The 24,407-nt window shown below is 44.3% G+C and overlaps 2 protein-coding genes across 2 annotated transcripts in view; both read left to right on the top strand.

The window, feature by feature from the left end:
- LOC115296182 (histone H2A type 1-C-like) overlaps positions 1-24,407 on the top strand; it is a 185,542-nt gene that overhangs the window by 266 nt on the left and 160,869 nt on the right. The window lies entirely within an intron of this gene.
- On the top strand, positions 2-321 carry LOC115296344 (histone H2A type 1-A-like; the record flags this gene model as incomplete). Its single annotated transcript, XM_029944832.1, has 1 exon — positions 2-321. A coding segment is annotated over one exon (219 nt), but the record flags the coding sequence as incomplete, so codon positions are not given.

Here is a 24,407-nt window from a genome sequence, read left to right as displayed (position 1 = left end):
GACGGCCGAGATCCTGGAGCTGGCGGGCAACGCGGCCCGCGACAACAAGAAGACGCGCATCATCCCGCGCCACCTGCAGCTGGCCATCCGCAACGACGAGGAGCTCAACAAGCTGCTGGGCCGCGTCACCATCGCGCAGGGCGGCGTGCTGCCCAACATCCAGGCCGTGCTGCTGCCCAAGAAGACCGAGAGCCACCACCACAAAGTCCAGAGCAAGTAGTGTCTCATATGCAGTAACACCTAGCCAGTGATCTTAACTTCCGGACGGGAGGGGGGAAACCCCGAAACTGACCCAAAGGCTCTTTTCAGAGCCACTCAAAGTTTCCGAGAAGAGCTGTGACCTACAAAGAAATCACTAAGCAGTGGCTGATTCAGCAACACATAGGTATCTAATTAACCAGAACTCTTTCACTCAGGACTCCTGGAAATTCTCTAATACTGGTGACCTTACGGAGCGGTACAGTTCACAGTGGAGCTCCCAATGGCCCTGGAGTCCACAGAGCTACCACCTAGTGGGCTCCTGGGGACAGAAGTGCCACTTTCCACGGGAGGTGGGCGTGGGGGACTGGGAGCAAACTTCGTCAAGAGCTGTTGTGACAACCCAAATCCCATGAAAAAGAATGAAAATGTGGAATCCTATTACAGGGTTAGTATTTTAACGAGCATAGAGCTAGACCACATGATAGAGATTTGTAAACTCTCTTTGGAGAGTGTGCCTACAGGAGGTCAGCCAAGGAGCTAGCAAATCAACACATTCATAGGCATATTTTAAGGGCTCCCAGCAAGGGATTTCCTTCCAAGAATTCTAGGGTTCTTCCATATCCTGAAACCTATAACCGTGACTTAATTAATTTGCCAAAAGATAAAAGGCACAAACATTTCACGCCTATTTGTGAAAAAGTATAAATGGAGAGTGTGTTGGTTATATTTCAAAAATGCCCAATACCATTTTGGTGAATGTTGGCTGTCTTTCATTTACGAAGTCAGATAGCCATAGCAAGTGCTTAGTCAAAGAAATGTAAATCGGACTCCGGAAAAATAGGGAGTGGGTGGATTAAAGACAAATGATCCTGGGAAGAAACTAAGACAAAGAAGGCTCAATGCTGAAGCCCAGAAGGAGAAATAAGTATATCTGATTACCACTGAAGGGGGTGAGTGAGGAGCACAGGGGTGAATGAGCAATCCTGCTCGAAGCTTCTCGGTTAGGAAACTGTCCAAACAAGGGGAACTGCCTCATGGCTGTGAGTAACAGGTTACACAAGCATGTAATCTGGGAATGACAGCACTGATAGATTTCAAATGTGCAAATTTATGTTCAATTCTTTGTACTACAACACACATTAAGGAATACATTTTGGGGACGCCTGGGTGGCTCAGTCGGTTAAGTGTCCCACTTCGGCTCAGGTCATGATCCCACAGTTCGTGGGCTTGAGCTTCGTGTTGGGCTGTGTGCTGACAGCTCGGGGCCTGGAGCCTACTTCAGATTCTGTCTCCCTCTCTCTCTGACCCTCCCCTGCTCATGCTGTGTGTCTCTATCTCTCTCAAAAATAAACATCAAAAAAATTTTAATTAAAAAACAGTTTATATTATGAGCAAGGTCACACTGGGAAATTCACAGGCATACCAGTAACTTCAAGGAAAGTTTTCAGAAACAGTACACCATTGTGGAAGGATTCAGAGATTTCTATGTTGTTTTGTTCTACTGTTTTCTGGCGTCTCCCATTTCATGAAGGTTCGCGACCCGAGGTGTGGTAAGAACACCGGAAGCAGCCACAGCCCGCAGATGTCCCGGTAAAGGAACCGTACTGCTGAGCAGTTATTTAATGTCTATTTTTAAGAGAAAGAGAGCATAAGCGGGGGAGGGTCAGAGAGAGAGACACACAGAATCTGAAGCAGCTCCAGGCTTCGGGCTGTCAGCACAGAGCCCGACATGGGGATCGAACTCATAAACTGCAAGATCACGACCTGAGCCGAAGTCAGAAGCTTAACTGACTGAGCCACCCAAGCGTCCCTATGTGTATTTATTTTGAAAGAGACAGAGAGAGCGGGGGAGGGGCAGAGAGAGAGGGAGAGAGTGAATCCTAAGCACAATGTGGGGTTCAGTCCCACAAATCTCGAGATCATGACCTGAGCCAAGATCAAGAGTCAGACACTCAACCAACTGAGCCACCCAGGAGCCCCTGAAATGTTCTTGTTTTTAATCGTGGGTATCACTGAGAGATAACTGGAGAATAAGGGACTGAGAGGCAGAGAAACAGCATGAACTTTAGCTAAGGGATGGAATTTTCCTCTTTCTTCTAATAGTATAAGGCAATTTAAAAAAAGCCAAAGGAGCAGATATGGCTGGCCTTTTGAGGCTAGTTTTGGACCATGAGACATTGTGACTCTATTCCATGGGGTCATCAACCCAATCCTATCCTGTGCTGCTAGAATCCATATGAGGGCAGTGACATAGCTGGTCTGTCACTTATAGTTTCTTCTCTTGCCCTCCAAGTCCTCTGAAATCCTGATATTTGGCGGAACTGGACCACAGAACTTCCTACCTAGTAGAAATAAAACTGGCATAGACTTGCCTTCCCATCTTAAACTTCGAAATGTTCTTACACAGGGTGTTAGTCAACCAATAATATAAGACCATCATACAACAATGACCCCCAAGTAACACGATGCCCAAAATAAGAAAATTGCTTTCCCTGGAAAATAACAATATTGTTAGATCACTGACAGTTTCCCTTTAAAATCTGGCAGCAAAAGTTGGGAATCCCCAAATGAATTTCCTCTCCCTTTATCACAGAGAAATTAAACATGTTAAATATATCATTCCTAACATCTTTCTTCTGATTCTCCTGAATCCCAGATGTTCAGGCTCTGTTTGGAGTCTACGTTGGCACTTGGGTTCGTTCTGGGCAATCTAGGATCTCCCATCATCTTACGGGCCCAAGAAGGGCCTGAATTCAATAACAAGTGTCCTTGTAAGAGACCAAAGAGAAGACACAGAGAAGAGAAGATAATGTGAAACATGAAGGCAGGGATGAAAGGGATATGTTACAAACCAAGAAACACAAAGATTCCCAGAAGCCTCCAGAAACCAGGAGGGAAGCACGGGACAGGTTCTTTCTCTGAGCATCCAGAAGGAACCAGTTCTGCCAACACTTGATTTTGTCTTCTTCCTGCCAGGCCTAAACAAGAATAAATTTCCGTTTTTTTACCCACCCAGTTTGCGATCATTTGCTATGGCAGCCACAAGAGACTAATACCTTCTTGGAAGATGAAGAAAAGACAAGCTATTGATTCAAAGAAAATAGCTGCAAAATACATGACCAGGCACTTGCAGCTAGAAAATATAAAGAACTTCCAAAACTACACTAAAGATGACTGAACAATCCAAATAGAAGATGGATGAAAAACACGAAGGACTTTACGCTAAAAGGGGAATACAGGTGGTAGATAAACACATGAACTACCACTTGGCAGTCTCATGTGTCATTAGGGAGTTTCAAATTAAAACCATAATGAGATACCACTGCACACCTACCGGAATGGCCGAAACTCAATCAATTCGGGCTAGCGACTGGAGCAACGGCAATGACCGTTCATTGCTGGTCGTGCTGAAGAACAGCACGGCCGCTTTGGAAGACACGGTGGCTTACAGAAGTAAACATTAGCTTTCTATTTGATCCAGCAGTTGTCACGACATCTCCCAAATGTCTATGGCAGTTTTATTCACAATTCAATTCAATAGGTGACTGGAGAATTACATCCACATGAGGAAGTATTTTTCAGTGAAAAGAAAAAAGAAATGAGCTATCAAGCCATGAAGAGGTAGGAGGAAACTTAAAAGCATATTATTGCTGAATGAAAGAAGCTGATCTGAAAAGACAACAGACTGCAGGAATCTAATAACCTCCTGGAAAAGGCAAGACTATTAATACAGTAAGAAGAGCTGTGGTTGTCAGGCATTGGTGGTGGGAGGGGGCAGGGGTGAGTAGATGCAGCACGGGGATTTTGGGACCAGGAAACCATTCTGTGTAATACTGTAGGGCGGATACGTGACATTATGGGTTTGTCAAAGCCCACAGAACTAGCTGCACGGCACAGCGTGAACCCTAATGTAAAGTATGGAAGTTCGTTAATAATAATATATCAACAGTGGTTCATTAATTGTAACAAATGCACCACTCTAATGTAGAGGTAAAGGAGGTATGTGAGATATGTGTACTTCTTGCCCAATCTTTCTGTCAATCTGAAACTGCTTTTAAAAATAAAGTCTATTTTGGGGGCACCTGGGTGGCTCAGTTGGTTAAGTGTCTGGCTTCGGCTCAGGTCATGATCTCACGGTTCGTGGGCTCGAGCCCCGTGTCGGGCTATGTGCTAACAGCTCAGAGCCTGTAGCTTGCTTCAGATTCTGTATCTCCCTTTCTCTCTGACCCTCCCCTGCTTGCACTGTCTCTCTCTATCTCTCAAAAATTTAAAAAAAAATCTATTTTTAAAAAACCAATTGCAAAAGATTACAGCCTGTATAATTCATTCATATAAACATTCTTGACATGACATAAAGAAACAGAGACGATATTAGTGGTCCAAGAGTTGAGATGGAGTGTGGGTGGCAGAGATGTGTCTGTGCTATAAAAAGGAAACATGAGGGCTCCTGGTGTGATGGAAGTATTCCATATTTGATTATATCAATGTCAACATCGTGGTTGTGACATCGTACGAACTTTTGCAAGATGTGCTTTTTGGTACTGAGTAAACTGTACATGGTATCTGTAATATTTTTTATAATTTCATGCGAATCTACAGTTATCTCAAATAAAGTTTAATTTAAAAAATTTATAGGATACAATTAAAAGAAAGAGGGAAATCTAGCACTCAATGTTTATATCAGAAAAGGTGAAAGTTCGGGGTGCCTAGATGGCTCAGTTGGCTTAGTTGGTTTCTTTTTATAATGTTAAAAAACTTAAAAAATTCAATGCAATTGAGAAGCTCTATCAAGAGTGATGATAAAGAGAGAAGGGGCGCCAGGGTGGCTCAGTTGGTTAAGCATCGACTTTGGCTCAGGTCATGATCTCATGGTTCGTGGGTTCAAGCCCGGTGTTGGGCTCCGTGCTGACAGCTCGGAGCCTGGAGCTGCTTCAGATTCTGTGTCTCCCTTTCTCTCTGTCCCTCCTCCACTCATGTTATATTTCTCTCTGTTTCAATAATAAATAAACATTAAAAATTAAAAAAAATAAAAATAAAGTAGGCTCCATTGGGGTGCCTGGGTGGCTCAGTCAGTTAAGTAGCCAACTCTTGATTTCAGCTCAAGTCATGATCTCAAGGTTCGTGAGATTGAGCCCCATGTGGGGTTCTGCACTGACAGTATGGAGCTTGCTTGGGATTCTGTCTCTCTCTCTTTCTGCCCCTCCCTGACTTGCTCTCTCTCTCTCTCAAAATAAATTAATTAACTAAAAAATAAATAAATAAAGTAGGCTTCACGTCCAGCACAGAGTCCAACATGGGGCTTGAACTCACCACCCTGGGACCAAGACTTGAGCTGTGATCAAGACTCTGGTGCTCAACCAACTGAGCCCCCCAGGTGCCCCAAGAATACATGACTTCTAATGACTTCTGAATACAGTTCTCTGATGATACATTCTTAGTCAGATGCCTTCTATTTCTGTCGGAAACTTAAACCAACAAACAAACCCAGGTTTTATAAACCAATAGAAAAATGCAGTAACTTCTATGAGCTAGCATTACTCTGATCAAAACTAGACAAAAGTATCATAGAAAACTTGAAACCAAGCTCAAATACTAGAGTAATGCAGAAGCCCTCAACAGAATAATCTAAAAATGAACCAGGTGGGTGATTGAGGAAAAATACACTAGGCAGTATAGGGCGCAGGCTCGGAACATCAGTGTACTAACGGACTTAAAATGTTATCCACACACTCATCCAACCAGGGTTACTGAGCATGTCCATATGTTAAGTACTGCACCTGGTCCTGGCAACTTAGTGGCAAACCAGGCAATCTTTAAAGGAGCTTGTGGATAGGGAAATGGACAAATACATGAACTGGATAATTTCATGTAATCATTAGGGCTTAAAAAAAAAAGCGTTTGCTGTAGCAGACATATGTACAAAAATCTATGAGAGCTACTGGGTTAAATTCTCCAAGGACAAGACTATCCGAGCCAGGCCTGGGTGAGGCAGTCACTAAATGCCATGCAGAGAACAGGTCAAGATCCAGTGAGGGAGACAGAAGAGCACCATCAAAGACACTGAAGTGTCACCTTTGCGGCCTAATCCCTACAAGTTGTCACCACAGAGTCAGGGTTGTGCTGGAGCTGGCTCTGGAGGGTGCAAACCTACTCATGTGGCCCAATCATGACCTTTTTGGTGATTCTGCAGGTGAGTTGTCCAACAGCACCATCATGAAAACATTAAATTACATAAAATTGCAATTAAAGGAATTAAATTTACAACAGGTGAAAATACTCATCACTTCCCAATTGTTTGCCAACATTTACTCTAATCTATGCTCCTGAGTTTATTTTCACCAATTCCATCTGAATGAGAGCACCATTTAACAGCACGCTCCTGTGCCCATCTTCCCAACTCACTAGAAGTCAGCCTGGTAGGGTTTTTACACCATGGAAATCAACGAGTGCTGTGAATCAGGACTTTACTTATAGTTTTGTTGACTGTCCAGATTTAAGATTTTGTTGATTATCTAGAACATCGTGGAGAAATGTGGTTTAAACTTAAAAGGGAGAAGTATCCGTAGCCATTGTATCAGCAAATAATCCACAAACTTTGACAAATATTCTTCCAGTATCTGATTGGGCAAGGGGGGTGCTCATGTCATTGGCATCTGAACAATATTCCGACACATTTTTCTGAATCGATGAAATTTTAACCAAAGATGCATCATGTCTTACCAAGGAACTGTGTGATTCAGAGCCACTAGAAACAAGGAAGACATCATTAGTCACAGGCTATGTTTTGGAAACTTAGTTTTGAAAACACTTTGGTTTCTGGTGATCTTTAAGCGGCAGGTCTGCAGCTGGAGATCTGGAGGACTGCCTCCTGGGCTCCTCCCCAGAACACAAGGATGATTCAATACGGTACATCCATGAAGGTGATCCACCAAATTAGCCAACACTGTGACAGTGTCGTATTCATAACAATGTTTACTAAAAATACATTTGAAAATGCTTGCTAGCTATAGGTGCTATAAAGTTAAAAACCCTTAGTAGACTGAGGATAATGGGGTACATTCTAAAAATTGTTGAATGGACAGAAAAAAAAGCCCAGCAACATATGTTCAATAGTGGAATGATAGTTTTATTGTCATTAGCGTGAAAACCCTGCAAGAAACAGTCCTTGTCACTACCATGTGTTTTGTGGTGGAACATGAGACAAAACCACTGGCAATAGTCATCCTCTCCCATGACTTAACTGCATACGTAGTAAGGTGGCCAGCGTCCAGGCCTCTGCAAGTGGTTATGAGGTGTGCTGAAATCACAGGTACTGTAGTGTGATTATAGTTGATCACACTTGGTCCTAAGGCTAACATGAATGCAAAAATCACATTTACATAAGATATGCCACATAACCGATATTTTTCCTTAATCAGATTTCATCTTTTGTTCTTCCCAAAAGACTCCATTGTATTAAAAATTTGAAATCGGCTTTACTTAAATAAACTTACCTGACAGTCGTTTCTCCGACATAATCTCATTCACGAGGGGAGTGGCGAGGGAGCAGACTAGTAGATGCAGGACTGACGTGTAAGATGGGCAGGTGCAAAGGCTTCCCAGCTCTTCTTCTAGAGCTAACCTTTGGTTAACAGAACAAAACAAATTGAACTACTTACATATGGGGCGCCTGGGTGGCTCAGTCAGTTAAGCACGGCTTCGGCTCAGGTCATGATCTCATGGTTTGTGAGTTTGAGCCCCACGTTGGGCTCAGTGCTGACAGCTCAGAACCTGGAGCCTGCTTTGGATTCTGTGTCTCCCTCTCTCTCTGGCCCCTCCCTACTCATGCTCTGTTTCTCTAAGTCTCAATAATAAATAAACATAAAAAAACTTGAACTACTTATATATTCTTCTCTGTGTTCTAAGTTTTTTGAAAATTGTTACATTTTCATGACATTTGAGTATAATGTCCTTTACTACAGATGTTTCGTAGGTGTTTAAAATACACACACACATTGGATATCCAACCTTGTGTATGGGTTAATTTCCCCTCAGTTTTCTTACTGTAAGCTTTATGTTCTGGATCCTATTATGAAATGTGTAAAGATTGCTGTAAAGACAGCCTGCTCCCCTTTGCCGAGTGTATACAATGTCCCAAAGTATTGGTCTTTTACCATCTCTGCCTTAATTTTAAGCTGGCCTTGTAGCAATTTTGTTACACTCACAATTTTAAAGAAGGTACTTGATGTGTTTATTTGGTACTTTAACTTTTCTTAGCCACTTTGGTTGAAGTCAGGGTTTCTCCACACCAGAGCTACTAACATTTGAGGTGGTGTAATATTTGGTTTTGGTGGCTGTGCTGTGTGATGTAGAATATTTAGGAGCATTGGTGGGCTCTGCCCAGGAGACCACAGGATTGCCCCCTCCCCTTCAGTCATGAGACTCAAAGGTGTCACCAGACACTTGCAGATGTCCCCTGGGGGAGGGGAGAAGAGAACGCAAAACCAGCCTTTAAGACCTCATCCTTTGAAAATGACCATTTTAGGGGTATCACTTGTATTCAGCATCTAATTGGGATTTGCCACCTTTAAAGAAACTCAGTCATTTGTTTCTTTTAATAAACTTGTCTCATCATTTAAAAAAAAAAAAAGGACTAACCTTTGGGGAAACTCCATCCTGTTTTCGCACCAGTTTGCATTCCCAAGGAGAGTGCAAGAATTAGAAATCGCACTATCCTCCCATCCAGCAATTGAACTGCTAGGTTCAACCCAAAGAATACAAAATACGGATTCAAAGGGGTACATCTAGGTGGTGTTTGTAGCAGCATTACCTACAACAGCCACACTATGGAAACGGCCCAAGGGTCCATTGATTGATGAATGGATAAAGAAGATGTGGTATCTGGGGCAGTTAAGTGACTGACTTCAGCTCAGGTCATGATCTCATGGTTCATGAGTTTGATCCCCAAGTTGAGTTCTGCATTGAGGTATGGAGCCTGCTTGGGATTCTCTCTTTATCCCCCTTTCCCCTCCCCAACTCATGCTTTCTATCTCTCTCAAAATAAAATAAAATTTCAAAAAAAGAAGATGTGGTGTATACATATATATATATATATATATATATACACACATACACAAATGGAATATTACTCATCCATAAAAAAAGAATGAATCTTGTCATTCACAACAACATGGATGGAGCTAGAGAGAAATAAATTAGAGAACGGCAAACACCATATGATTTCACTCAGATGTGAAATTTCAGAAATAAAACAATTGAGCATACGGGAAAAAAAGAGAGAGGCAAACCATGAAACAGACCCTACCTACAGAGAACACACTGACGGCCACCGGAGATGAGGTGTGTGGGACCCGGGGAAACAGGCAATGGGGAGGGAGGAGGCACTAGCGATGGGCACTGCATGCTGTACGCAAGGGTTGAATCACTAAACTGCACACCTGAAACCAATATTACATGTATATTAACTAACTAGAATTTAAATGAAACTTTAAAAAAAAAGAACTAACATTTGGTAGAAAGAAATTCATAAATTTTGGAGTTGTTTTACTTTAACAGATTGTTTCTGAAAATATTTGCTCATCTTTTTCACATCGATGCTACAGTTCCTCAGAATAACTTTCTTCTCTTCTCAAGTCAGTTTATCTCTTAAGTTGCACACATCATTTCCTCCCTTGCCTTCCAATATAAGGTCCTGAAGCCCATTGCTCAAGAAGCAGGACTATATTTTCAATACAAAGCACTTTAATATTGACTTGATGCTAATTAGTCTATTTTTTACAGAAAGCAAATTGGATATACATGTATAATGTACAAAATTTACATGGAAATTCTGAATAACAGTAGACCACAAAATTATTTTTAGCCCAAAAATATCATGATCAAGTATTCCCTTCCTAACCCTCTCATTCACTCTTTGTTATTTTATTAACTATTATTGAAGTTTGAAAACACAAGTTTAAAAAACCAAACATCTTAACATAGATTTTGCTTTCAAATTAAACAATATTTGTGCCATAAAAAAAAATCCCAAGACCCAAAACAGTGTTAAATTCAAAATTTGCTCAAAGGACCTGTGTGCCTACTTATTACTTATTTTACCTGAAAAAGTGCTTAGTAAAACAAGACTAACAGTATTCTTAACATGGGCCGAATATATGGCAACCTAAAGTCCAATATCATGTTTGATGATAAAATATCGTGCTGTTTCCAGGGGTGTGTGTGTGTGTGTGTGTGTGTGTGTGTGTGTGTGTGTTGGCTATGGGTTTTTTCCTCCTCCCCAAAAAGGCAGAAAAATTCTGGAAAATGTGGAGAGAAAATGGAATCACAGATAAATCACACAAAAATACGCTTCCTTTTTATTTAGGTAGAAAACATACTAGTATGGCCAAACCTCATGAAAAGCATGCTCCAAAGTGATCAGTATTGATCCTACATTAAAGATGAGATGTCACCTCTGGGAGAATATTAAATAATGAGCACGTAAGGCCAAACTATGATCCAAATGGCTCCGTATTCAGTAATAGGAACAAAGCCAAGTCTATGGTTCTATCAGTCCAACAATCAGGAGAGAGACACCACACAGTGAAGTGAGTGAGGAAAGTTTAGTAGGAAGAATCATTAACTCAGAGGACAGGAGAAAGGAGGAGGTGGCTGGAGGGACGTGAGAAAACTCTGAGTAACAGAAGGAGACCCAGACCTTACTGGGGAGGGCAGGCATGGAGCTCCCCATGTGGCAGAGAAGCTTCTGGAAATCCCAGCTGGCTCTGGGGTGTGAGGAGAAGCTCCCTTCTGGGAAGGGTCCGCCCTGGGGCACCGCTACAGCACTGCCTGAGGGAGGGAGCTGCTGAAAGCTGTGCCCTGAGGGGAGCTGAGTTCAGATGATGGGCTGCAGAGGCGGGTAGGGAAGGGGGCACACCCACATCCAGCAAGCAAATGCTTTTCTTCCATAACAGCTCCCTAAGGCCATCTGAGGACACGTCAGTGCCAGCTGACAAAGGTCTAACATTCAAAAAGGGCCAAGTCCATTTCCCTGGAGCAGGCCAAAGGGTAGATTTCTGCTAAAAGCAATAATAGCAATCACTGACACAATGATCAAACACAGAGCACAGCTGGCCCCTCTGAGGATAAATGTGGAGAAGCCCCAGAGCCTTCTGGACATTGCTTCCAGGGCCCCTCTCTCTAAGTCTTGCCCAGATGGACCTGACTCACAGGCAGTTGTGCCCCAAGGCCACTGTTACTGTCCTGTCCATGTTCCTAAAGCTGCTCAGAACCCAACATTAATTCAGGTAGGTTTACGTCCAAGGCCATTCTACAAAGAAGAAGCAGAAGCAAACGCTAACACACATCCCACCTGAAACTATGCTCCTTTACTCATTCCAAAATCCCCACCCTCACATGGTCAGTCAGGTGCACCAGACAGGAAGGTACGGCGCCAGCAGTCAGAGGGCCCCGAAGTTGTCTCTTTCCAATTATGTCCATCACTCGTTGACTATGCCCATAACTCTCCGTTATTGACTACTGACAAAACTTACGGCGCCCACTACGGACTCTCTTCTCCTTGCTGCTGTCACACTAAGCCAGGACCCTCACGATAAGCCACAGGTGTTCCGGTGGGCAAACTCAAAAAATGAATCTGTTCACCTGCTCAGACATTTCCTTTCTTGGCCCATATTCTTGATGGTAGAAAAGAAACACTTCCCAATAAAATTAATAACCATGGGCTTCTGCATTCTTTAGTTTTTGATTCACATATATGCTATTGACATAGTACAGGAAGACCAGTGTCATAAGATGTACATACAAATGGCCTTGGGTTAGGGTTATTTAGCAGAAGCAAACAGAAACTCTCTCTGGAGAAATGACCCCTTAAGCCCTGACAAGATTCTGCAAGTAAAGTTCACTAACCATGAGCTCACAGTCAGAAATTATGCAACATTCCAGAAACAATCCAGCATGAGCAAGGGTCAGGATAACACACACAAGAAGGTGTAACATCCTTCCCCAGAACTTCAGATAAGAGAACATAGAAAGAAAGTGTCCAAGGGGAGCTCAGTGGAAGCATCCAACTTTGGCTCAGGTCACGATCTCACAGCTGGTAAGTTCGAGCCCCACATTGGGCTCTGTGCTGACAGCTTGGAGCCTGGAGACTGCTTCGGATTCTGTATCTCCCTTTCTCTGCCCCTCCCTTGCTCATGTTCTGTCTTTCTCTTTCTCAAACATAAACATTAAAAAAGTTTTTTAATAAAGAAAAAAGAAAGTATCCAAATTAAGAAAACAGAAATGTAAGAAAACAGAAATGTAAGAAAACAGAAATGTGGGGAAAAGGCAAGGGGAGCCAATAAAACTCCATAAAGGTGAATTTCATACCAGATTAGACGCTGCTCAATTCTTGAACTGTAAGGAATGGCTTAAACAAATAGAATTTTATTTTTTTTCCAACATCTAGGTGCCTCAGAACTGGGAGACAAGTTCCATGAAGCCAGAAGGAAACAGGCGTTTTCGATTTTTCTCTTCTACTTATGTGTGTGCAGATACTTGCTGCCTTCCTCGGTGGAAGGACTGTACCTCTCTGCCACACACTGTCCATCGGTTCATGGGACTTGTCTTCATCAATGCAATCTAGGCAGAAATAACATATTTAATTTCTAGCCATCAAAATTTTCTGCATACTCTCTCCTCTGCCATGAGACTGGCAATGTTTTCCATGGGGGCTGCCCATCGGCCTGGCATGAGGATAATGGGGAATGGAGTGATGCCAGTCTGCCTACACAGGCAACAGGAAAAGGAAATAAAACACCACAGATGAAGGTTTCCCTTGGTTCCCACAGCCTAACCACATTCCTAACCAATGCAGACATTAGTGCAGAGCGGAGCGGAGGATGTTACCACAGACCGAAAACAAAACAAAGCCAAGACTAAACAATTTTTTGGCATTGGCTCCAGGGATGGGAGGAAGACAAAAAGATACTGTTATTATGGTTTAAAAGGACCGTTGTCCCTAATTTGCACCAGGGAAACATTTAGAAGAATTTTTCACCTATGATAACTCACAGCTAATTTCCCTATAGACCTTACCGGTTTGGGTGAAGTTTCTGGCAAAATACATGTACATCATGTGATTGGCCACTGCCTACATTTGACAAAATACTACCAAAAAAAAAAAAAAAAAGACAGATCCAAAAGTAATTGGCTGGTTTACAAAGAGGAATGAAAGAAATTGAGAGAAACTAAAAATTCTAAGCTTCCTGAGTTGAAAGAAGTGACCTCTTCTCAATACCAACAGCTAAAAAGTAAAATCAAGAAATGATTTAAGCAAGAAAGTTCTTTTGAAGGTTATTCTTGTGCAAATACAAAGTCAAGGTGTGACCACCTCACTGTTAGAACCGCCTCTCAATGGACCATGATAACATCCTGTGAAACACTTTCTCCTGTGAAACACTTTCGTTGGCAAAATGGCCCAAGGAAGTGAAATTAAAATGATGACTTCCTATTGAAGCCTGATAGGCTCAAAGTATCCAAAATCAAGAGGTGGGAAGGGAAGAGAAGGGGAAGAGATAGAGATTGAGAATCAAATCTCAGGAAGAGATGTGGATGTGGCTACTGACACATGTAATCAATTATAGAAGAAACTGATGAACATTCTGGGTCATGTAATACCCAAGAGCTACCAACCTGAATAAAGAGGCTACAGGAGGCTGTGACTGACCAAAGGCTAAAATGTTGCTTGGGGTCCCCCATTTTTTGTACTGTCAGAGGCAGGCCAAGACGTCTGCTTGGTTTGCAAGGACTCTTCACATATGGCCAAAGAGGATGGCAGAGAAGGAAGAAGCACCCAGAGGGTAGAGCCAAGAACCTTGAAGAAAGTTCTGAAGGCTCTGCTGTCCTCAACGTCAGGGGCAGAACCACCTTCAGGCCTCCTCTCCATCTCCTGTGTGATTTCAGATTCCAGCAGCATCTATAGCATTTCCCCGCTAGCAGCTGCCTTGCCTGTGTTCTAGCCTCACACATGGAGTGTGTGTAGAGAAGACATCTTGTTAATTCATGGGTTTCTGGAACAACAGAAGCTGCATTCCAACTGATGAGATAATGCCATAAAAATGTCGAGCATCAGGCCTGGTCCTGTGGTTCAGGGGGACTGAGAGCCGGCTGTCTTAGGAAGGAAGGTGTTGTGTTTTGTGTGCAGAAAGGAGCGTTGACTGAAGACAGTTTAACAGAAGCCTAGATGTATTAACCTGTATTAGTGTTCAAAAAGATTCCCTGGAGGGACTCCTGTGTGGCTCAGTTGGTTGAGTGTCTGACTCTCCAGTTCAGCGCAGGTCATGATCCTGGAGTCCTGAGATCGAGCCCTGTATCAAGCCCATGCTCAGCCTGGAGCCCGCTTGGGATTCTCTCTCTCTCTCTCTCTCTCTCTCTCTCTCTCTCTCAAAAAAAAAAAAAAAAATTCCCTGACCCTCCTTTGGGAAGGGCTATACGTCTCAATCTCAGTTTTTCTGCTTTTGGCCATATGGCTTGTTCCACCCCAAGAAATTTGAGTGGAATTGACATCCAGGCAAAACTTCCAAAACTTTTTAAAGCCAGAGCCCTGGTCACCATGATTTATCTTTGGGTCTGCCACAAGACCACCCACGTTCTAGACAACGCCCCATCCATCACATGGCCCTGGAGTTACAGTAACTGGGTGCCCCGTGACAGTCACACACAACGGACAGGACTTGCAAACATAGGATAAACCTTTGTGGTTAAAAGAAGCTGAGATTTGGGGGTCACTTCCTCCCTCATTCTCATCCAGCTCCTGGTCTTTCCATAGGGCTGCCCCTCCAGACCTCACATCTGCAGCCACGACAGGAAAAAGAGGGGGAAGGATGAGGCACAGGCCTACATCAATGACCAGAAATGTGTGTTTCCAAGGAGAGCACAAAGATGAGGATTTTGTTTTTGTAGCTGTTAATGGTAGAGAGGAAAGCGAGGACATGGAAATTTAGAAACTCAACTTATAAGTAGTAATCTTTATTTGTTTATTTATTTATTTGAGAGTTTATTTATTTTGAGAGAGAGTGGAGGGAGGGGCAAAGAGAGAGGGAGAGAGGAGGAATCCCACACTGACCGTGCAGAGCCAGACATGGGGCTTGAACTCAGGACCTGTGAGATCATGACCTGAGCCAAAATCAAGAGTTGGACACTTAACCAACTGAGCCACCCAGGCGCCCCTAAGTAGTAATTTTTATTATTTACTAGAAATAAAATTCTTTGCCCAAATCCAGTCTTCTCCAACTCTCCTGCTATGATTCACTTTGCAGAGTTCTCGAGCAACTTTTCCAGGCAGCCCGCCTGGATCACAGAAGTGCATTCGTGGTTTTTGAACCAACGTCTTTAGATTTGTGTTTGGAGTTGTTTTCTTCAAACTTTTTTCTTTTAATAATCTTTTAGGATTACTATCCAAGCATCACATTAGAGGTTTCTTAGAAGAAATATTTTCAAGTGTTTTATGTTTCAAATAACATCATAAAACATTTCAGATCAACCTGGGGGTTTGGGCTTTTTGGAAGGAGGAGCTGTAGGTGTAAAGGCCCTGAGACAGGAAAGAGCTCCAGGGGGAAAGCAAAGGGAGAGGGGATGGAGCGGAGGCTGGCAAGTGGCGTGGCCACATCATCAGGTCTGGAAACACCTGCCAGACACTGAATTTGGCCCATTTTGTCTTAATTTTCGGGAGAAGTCTCTGGAAGACTTTAAACCAGTAAGTCGTGTTATCATATTGACATTTTCAACATTCTGCATACCATGTGGAGATGCACTAAAAGAGAGGAGAAAGAATGGGCCAGGTAAGAGTCTATTCTTTTCACCCTGGACACAGGTGATTGCGTGAGGAATGCAGGAAACGGCTAGTGATGGTGTTTGGAAAGGTCTGAAGGTAGAGCTGATAGAACTGGTGGCGTGAACGCTGGGTGCCGAGGGGAAGAGCAGATAATTAAGAAGCCTCTGAGGTCAGGGGCAAGATTCACTGGGGAAATGGTAGTGCCTTCCGAGGGTGGAGGTGGAGATGGAGAGGGTTCTTGTGGTCATGTTAAGACTGAGGCACCACCTGGATACTCAAGGAGAGATGAAGGCAGCTGAAGTGGGGAAGTTCTGAGCTGAGAGAAGACGTCAGAGGAAGGGCATGTAAGAAAGGAGCCTGGACTCATCTTGGAAGTGAGCCTGAATAGAGAAAAAATTCAAGGACGCTGTCCTGGGCACGCCAACAAGAGAAGTTAGAGAAAACATGAGAACCTGCTAAAAGGACTCAAAAGGAGGAACCAATGAGGCACAAGGAAAATCAGGTCCAAATCACACGTGACAATCAAGTGAAAAAATACAGGGAAGAAGTGGGCGATGAAAGCTAGTGGGTTTATCAGACAAAACCTTGTCTGCCAGCAAGGAACATCACTGATGGCTTTGCCAAGGGCTTTCTCATCTCGAGTTACAACCGGAGGTAACGGAACAGAACACAGGTACGTACGTGTGCATCTTCTGAGATGTTCTGCTATGAAAGGGAGCAGTATTACAGGCAGTTAATTTTCACAGAAAGCCCAGTGGTCAATAGCTATGATCATAAAGCCACAAGTCAGTTGAGTCAACTGAAGTAGATACTAAGTGTCTGCTCTGTGGAAAACCTGGTTCTACCAAACAGTCCTGGTGGAGATGGGACTCAAGGGGACAGGACACACCCTCAGCCTGATGAAGAACAGAATGAACTATACAGTAAACAGTGAGTACGGGCGTCGGGATCCTACAAAGAAGGACCATGGATTCTGATGAGAAGATTAGGGAAGACGGAAGGGGCCTCTGCTGGCCCTGAAGCATGAGGAAGATCTAATGAGCCTGGTCTACTTGTCAATTAAACAATTAAAGTTAAAGATTAAACCACTGACCCAGTAAAATCTTCCCATTGGGTAATGTAAAGGCTAAAGGTTTTGAGGTAATCATTTACCTCCCGGGGATATAAGGCAATGTAGAAAATTTTGAAAATCTTGGAGGCGTTTATTGGAAAGAAATAAGGACCCTGCACTCTCTCAGGTTAGTCTTCAGGTTTCCCCTCAATTCTCTGCTTTTGAGAGGCTGGGGGTGGGTCTTTTTTCATTTGCTGTTTCCAGGTAGAGATTGTGGGGTGGAGAAGAGAACTCCTCTTTCCTAAGATAATTCTGAAAAGTGAAAGAGAGAGGTGCCTGGGTGGCTCAGTTGGTTAAATGTCCAACTTCAGCTCAGGTCATGATCTCATGGCTTGTGAGTTCGAGCCCTGTGTTGGGCTCTGTGCTGACAGCTTGGACAGCATTAATAATAATAATAATAATAATAATAATAATAATAATAATAATAAAGCATGGATTCCATCTCTGGTGAGACAAGAAATGTAAAAGCTGAATTCTGAAAAAATTCTGAAAAGGAAGATTTTTATCAGGGCTAAAAGATCAAATTAATCAAAACAGACAAGACCCCTCCAGTGAATTTACGCATGGGGAAAAGGAAGACGAAATGGAACCCCATAGCTTTGGGAAGTAGTTATTAAGAGTTTGGGGCAGAGGACTCGGATTTTGGAGCAATGAATACGAGTCACAAGCTGCTTTCCTCGTGGAGGAAATGTTCAGTGCTGAGACCAGGAATAAAAACACGGGAGCTACTAGCGGCTGAGCATGGGGCCCCGAGGAAATGTCTCATCCACGGTGAGCTGGTGAAGAGTGGAGGAGGAAGATGGGGTAACGAGAAGGGAACAGGCGGAGTCAGTCGTGGCCAGGGAGACTGTAAGTGGATGGAAGGATGACTCGCTCAGCGTCTTCACGGGTTCTCCCTCATCTACTCGGTCTGTAGGTTCACAGGCAAGGTGGCTGACCTTCAAGCTTCCATCTGACCCGGGCCCCTGTCCCAAGCTGCAGATTCACACACACACTGCCTCCTGGGCCATCTTCTCTTCTGGGTCTGCCAGACATCTCACGCCCAACGGTCCAAAATGAAACTCTTGGTTTTCTTCTGGAAACCCGCTTCCTTCCCGCTGCTCACTCTCCCATCTCCACGGAGCACGGCGCCGTTCCCTCGTTTGTTCAAGCCATGTATTTAGAAATCTCCCATGATCTGCCCCATTCTCTCCTCCCTTCCCTGCCTCCTCAGCAATTCTTGTTGGCTTTAACTCCCAAACAGCCCCATGGCCAGCCTAGCCTGGACATGGTAAACACTCGCACAGGTGATGGCAGCCTCTGCCCGAGCTCCCGCCTTGTCCCTTAGAGACCACGCATCATGCAGCAGTCAGGTGACCCCGTCCCCTTGCCCAGCCTGGAAGGCCCCCACGTGCAATGGCCCCTGAGCACCACTTAGGTCCCCCTCCCACATGCACCTGCTGGCTCACTCCGCACTGGCCCTGGACGACGCGCCGGCTCCCTGCCCGGAGTGCTCTCGCTCAGGGCCACCCTCCTCTCCTCATTCCCATGGCAGTACACATGGAACTTTCCATTCAACCTGGTAAAGCTGTTTCCCTCTTCTTGCCAGTTACCCAGTGGCTGTCACTGTGACCCTCATCTTCTTCATAGCAAGTGTCACCCTCAGGTTTTTCTTTTTCTTTTTCCTTTTTTGGGGGGGAAAGTTTATTTTGAGACAGAAAGAGAGCATGAGCAGGAGAGGGGCAGAGGAAGAGGGGGAGAGAGTCAGAGAGAGAGAGAGAGAGAGGAGAAAGAGAGAGAGAGAGGGAGAATCCTAAGTAGGCTCCGCACTGTCAGCACGGAGCTGGACTCTGGGCTGGAACCCATGAACTGTGAGATCATGACCTGAGCCAAAACCAAGAGTCCAGTGCTCAATTGACCGAGCCCCCCAGGTGCCCCAAGGTTTTCCTTTCCCCATGGGCCTCTCCTGGAGGCCCAGCTGGACTTGACAAGGCAGTCCAAGCTGGCAGTGGAGGACGAGGGCAGGCCACATCTGATGGACGACAAGGGGACAATGCGTGAGGCACCACTGTTGGTTACCAGAAAAACTGACATGTGCTTCTGTCCTAGCAAGTGCAGCAAGGGGGCAACTGAATGAGAACAAAGCCCTTGGGCCACAAATGCAAGGGAACGAGCTAAAGACACATAACATTCCATTCGCTGGTTCAACAAACATTTACTGAGTCAATGGACGACCTTGTGGGCAGTGACCTCTCGGGAGAGTCCTTGCAGGCGTTGACCGCTGGGGAATAAACATTTGTCTGAAAGCCACGACTCGGATCCTCGTGACAGTTTCCTTGCAGCTCAACCAACGGCCCTATAGGGGCCAACGTGACACACAAATTACATCTACAGCCAAATATCCCGCTCCCTTCGTTGGGCGCACTGCTCCCAGGGTACCAGAGCCTCGCGGAGCACAAAGCTTGCTGGCTGTCTTCAGCTCCCACGTAAGGGCGTGTCATAACTAAGATGTCCGGTCCGATGGAAAGCACGTGACTCCGAACTTCATCTAAAAGTAGAGCTTCTCCCTAAGCAAATAAAGGGGACTAAGCATACACTCGTGGTGACAAGCACTGAGTCAGGTGGTGGGGAATTGTTTTATCGCACGACGCGAACTGACACAGCACTGCGTGTTAACTATGCTTGTGAACCCCAGAGCGTCTCCCTGTCTCCACTTGGGTCCTGGCGGGGGTGGGTGGTCATTTGGTTTGACTTCTTGTTCCCCTTCCCGGGCAACCCCTCGCCTCACTTTCTAAGGCTTCAGATCCTTCCAGGGCTGGCTGTTAGGGAGCCGGAGGGGCGGCTGGTAAGAGGCAGGCAGTGGTCTGGCACTGCTGGTCTCTGGGCTTGGGTGGGCATTCAATGCTGAGTCTCTTAGCTCCCCACTGGGAGAGCTGTGCCTCTGTCAGCTGCCGGGCCTCCTGGAACCCACCTGCCAGTTCTGGGGTCCTGTGGCCCCTCTAGACAGTTCTCCTGGGCAGGATTTTGAAAAGCTGTAAGCTGGGGCCCTCCAGAGTCATCCACATCTGACCCAGAAGGAATCTGCAGCTCTCTGTCCGTGGCTCTCTGCACCTGCTGCCGGGAGCGCCTCGGGGACCATGCCGGCCAGGGACCCTTGCTCTGCTCTGCACAGCCCCCTTCCCTGGGGCTGGGGCACGTGTTGCTCACCAGCCCCTTCTCTTGCTCGCTGGCAGGCACACACCCAAACCTCCAGGGGACAAGGCAGGCTCTCCGGACAGCCCCCTGCAGGCCCCTGTCATCTGACCAAAGTGCAGGACAGCGCCCGCCTCCCCTCTTTCACGGAGGCGGGAGTGGGTGGGGGATGGTGAATGGCACAGCAATCCAGCAGCTTTCTCTCTAGAAACTCTCTCAGCTTTTTATCTCAGCAGTTTGTGCCCTTGAAGTGTCCTTGGAGTGGGTTCAACAGCCTTCTTATCAGGGCCTGGAAGGTGGTCTCTGATCACTCGGGAATGGATGCAACACCCCCTGCTTTCTTCTCAAGATAGTCCGGGTTCAGTCAGATTGAGTAAAAGTCCCAGTCAATTTATTTATTTATTTATTTATTAAGTTTATTTTGGTTTTATTAAACTTTTTTAAAATTTATTTTTGATACAGAGAGACACAGAGCATAAGAGGGGGAAGGGCAGAGAGAGAAGGAGACACAGAACCGGAAGCAGGCTCTAGGCTCTGAGCTAGCTGTCAGCACAGAGCCTGACGCGGGGCTCAAACCCATGAACGTGAGATCTGACCTGAGCTGAAGTCGGAGGCTTAACCGACTGAGCCACCCAGGAGCCCCTTATTAAGTTTATTTTGAGAGACAGAGAGAGAGAGAACGAGTTGGGGAAGGGAAGAGAGAGAGGGGGACAGAGGATTCAAAGCGGGGCGTCTGTGCTGACAAGCCTGATGTGGGGCTCGAACCCACAAGCCATGAGATCATGACCTGACCCGAAGTCGGACACTCAACTGACTGAGCCACCCAGGTGCCCTGGGTAAGAGTCCCATCTTAACCTCCAGGTGCACACACACACACACACACACACACACACACACACACGTGTACACAAGGGAACACTCTGTGACGGTATCGGTCAGGATGAAAGATTCCTAGGCTCCAGACATGGTGACCACAGTTTTCATAACAGTTATTTTGTGGTTGCTGTTTTAAGTGTATTTTTGAATAATTTTAAATATAATTTTGAATAATTTTTGAATATATTTTGAATAATTTATAAATATATTATTGTTGTAGATCATTTAAACCATAGATCAAGCTAAGTTCCCTGGTATTAATTCCTTCCCAAGGCAATGACCACTCTTTCCAGATTAATGTAGCTTAATTTTAAAACCAGAGCTCAGGGGCGCCTGGGTGGCTCAGTGGGTTAAGTGTCTCACTTTGGCACATGTCATGATCTCACAGTTCATGAGTTCGACCCCTGCGTTGAGCTCTGTGCTGACAGCTTAGAACCTGAAGCCTGCTTTGAATTCTGTGTCTCTCCTTCTCTCTTCCCCTCCCCTGCTCATGCTCTGTCTCTCTCTCTCTCAAAAAATAAACATTAAAACATTTTTTTAAAACTAGAGCTCCGGACAATGTAGATGGAAGCTGTCATTGTCTCAGTATTAGGCTTCTTCTGTTCATAATTTTCTGTTCACTTACAAACACACAAGCTACATAATGTAAAGTTTATGTATGTTTTACTTATTTTATTTCCATGGTACTTCTTGTTCTATAACTTACTTTTTCCTTTCTTTTTAAGTTTTTATTTTAATTCCCGTTAGTTAACATACAGTGTTACATTAGTTTTGCATGTACAATACAGAGATTCGACAATTCTGTATTCAGTTCTTATCATGACAAGTGCCCTCCTTAAGTCCTGTCACCTACTTCCCCCATCCCCCACCCACCTCCCCTCTGATGACCATCAGTGTGTTCTCATAGTTAAATCTGTTTCTTGATTTCTCTCTCTCTCTGTCTTTGCTTGCTTATTTTGTGTCTTCAGTTTCACATATGAGTGAAATCATATGGTATTTGTCTTTCTGTGACTTATTTCACTTAACATGATACTCTCCACATCCACATGATTGCAAATGGCAAGATTTCATTCTTTTTATGGCTGCTCGATATTCCATTGTATGTGTACACCACATCTTTATCCATTCATCAGCCAATGGTCACTTGGACTCTTCCGTATCTTGGCTATTGGAAATAATGCTGCTATAGCCATCGGGGTATACGTATCCCTTTGAATTTACAACTCGATTTTCTTACTTAATATGCCTTTTTGTTTTCTCTTTTTTAAGCTTATTTATCCCAAGAGGAAAGGAGAGAGAGACAGAAAGAGAGAGAGAGAAGAGGAGCAGAAAGAGAGAGAGAGAGAGAGCGAGTGAGCAGGGAGAGGCAGAGACAGAGAGGGAGAGAGAATCCCAAGCAGGCTCCATACTGTCAGAGCAGAGCCTGATGCAGAGCTCAAACTCACAAACCCGTGAGATCACGACCTGAGCTGAAATCAAGAGTTAGAGGTTTAACCAACTAAGCCACCAAGGCACTCCTTAATATGCCTTTTCAATCTTTATATACTCATATAGAGAGGTTTTATTAATTCTTTCTGATGGCTATATAGTATTCCAAAAAATATGTGCTTAACTATTTAAATATTAATGACCTTTAATTAGATGCCAATTTTTTACTTGCTACAAAGACTGTCTTGGGACATACTTTTGTGTGGCCGTGTGTATTACTCTCTGCTAGACATCATGAAGCACCAATATCAAGTGGTAAGAATCACTGATTCCCACACACAACAGCTTATTTCCCCACACTTTTGCCTGAACTTGGGGGTAAGTCTCTTAAATATTTATGGAAGCAAATGGGGAAGAAATAACAAGATCTTGCTCTTCTAATGTCCATGTCTTTGACAGGAAGGCTTTTCCCATATCTGTTCTTCATCTGGGTTTATGTCTTGTCCTGATACCTAACACAGTCTTCACCTACTTTCTTATGCTTTGCCTTTTTTTTATTATCTTGAAGTTTAAAAATCCTCACTCCCTTATCTGATATCAGACTGTAATGAATTTCTACCTTCTCATCCCCACCAATAACCTCTTCTGGCATCTATCAATACAGATCGGTTTCATGCTTTTTGCATCCTACGGGAGCCCTATGATTAGATGTATGTGTAGATGGGTGTAGCCTTAACTTCATCTCTCGGGCTTCAGACTCACTGTGACTCCTGAATCTGAGAAATATCATTTCATCTATTCTGGAAAAGCCCTGATCATTATTTCTTAAAGCATTGCTTCTCCCCAGTTTTCCTTTTCTTCTCCTAGAAGTCTTATTCAACATATTCCGGACCTTTTCATTCTAATCTCCAGGCCCCCTAATGTTGCTATGATCCCTCATTATCTCCCTGAGCTTTATTCTGTGTCACTGACTTAGCCCTATCTTCTATTACACTCATTCAAGTCATTTAGCTATGTCTAGTCACTTAGTTTCCTATTTTAATGCCCAAGTTTGTCATTCATATTTCAAGTAGTGTCTTTCTTAAATCTTCCCATTCTTTTGGGTATCTTCTTATGTTTTAGAGTCTATCCTGTATTTCTTCACTTGTTTCAAGCATGCTTATATAATGCATTTATCAGTTTATCTTACCGTTGGAAGCTCTCAGCAATTTGATCTGGCTACGTGTTGAGTCTGAGGATTTGCTTTGGATGGCTGCTTCTGCGACTGTTGACAATTTTCGATCCTGAAGTCATATTAAGTGGGGCGTCGCATTCAGTAACCCCATGGGATCTGTGTTGAGGAAATCAGCCTGGGCCCAGTTCTTAGTTGAGTTGTTCAGCTGAGAAAGAGTTCTAGGACAATGAAAACAGAGTAAATTCCAACCCCCGACTCTCCATGACATAGCGATGGGTTTTCAGAATTTTCAGGGGAGGCTCTTTATTTTCAGTCTGGAGCTCAGGACAGTGTAAGTTACCACTGTCTCACTGTTGCAAGGCACAGAGCCTCTTTCAGTCAGTTTTGAACTCCTCAGAGGGTTCTGGCTCTATAACGGGGTCGCCATTACAATCGCCTTCCTGGCATAGGTCCAAGGCTTTATGTCTCATCCTCAGGGACCTCGATCTCAAGACTGAAACTGTTGTCTGCTCCTTACCACAGGCCCAGGGACACTGAAGAGTTAGCTCATCCTGCCAACTTTTCAGTACATCCATGGGGATATCTCATACTATCTTTGGAGCTTTGTCTTTAAAAGGATGTTTGCCATATTTTAT

The sequence above is a fragment of the Suricata suricatta genome, chromosome 7 (genome assembly GCF_006229205.1).
Source record: "Suricata suricatta isolate VVHF042 chromosome 7, meerkat_22Aug2017_6uvM2_HiC, whole genome shotgun sequence".
In the NCBI taxonomy this organism is placed as follows: Eukaryota; Metazoa; Chordata; class Mammalia; order Carnivora; family Herpestidae; genus Suricata; species Suricata suricatta.
Note: the sequence above shows the minus strand (reverse complement) of the source record. Positions and strands in the feature narration are given on the sequence as shown.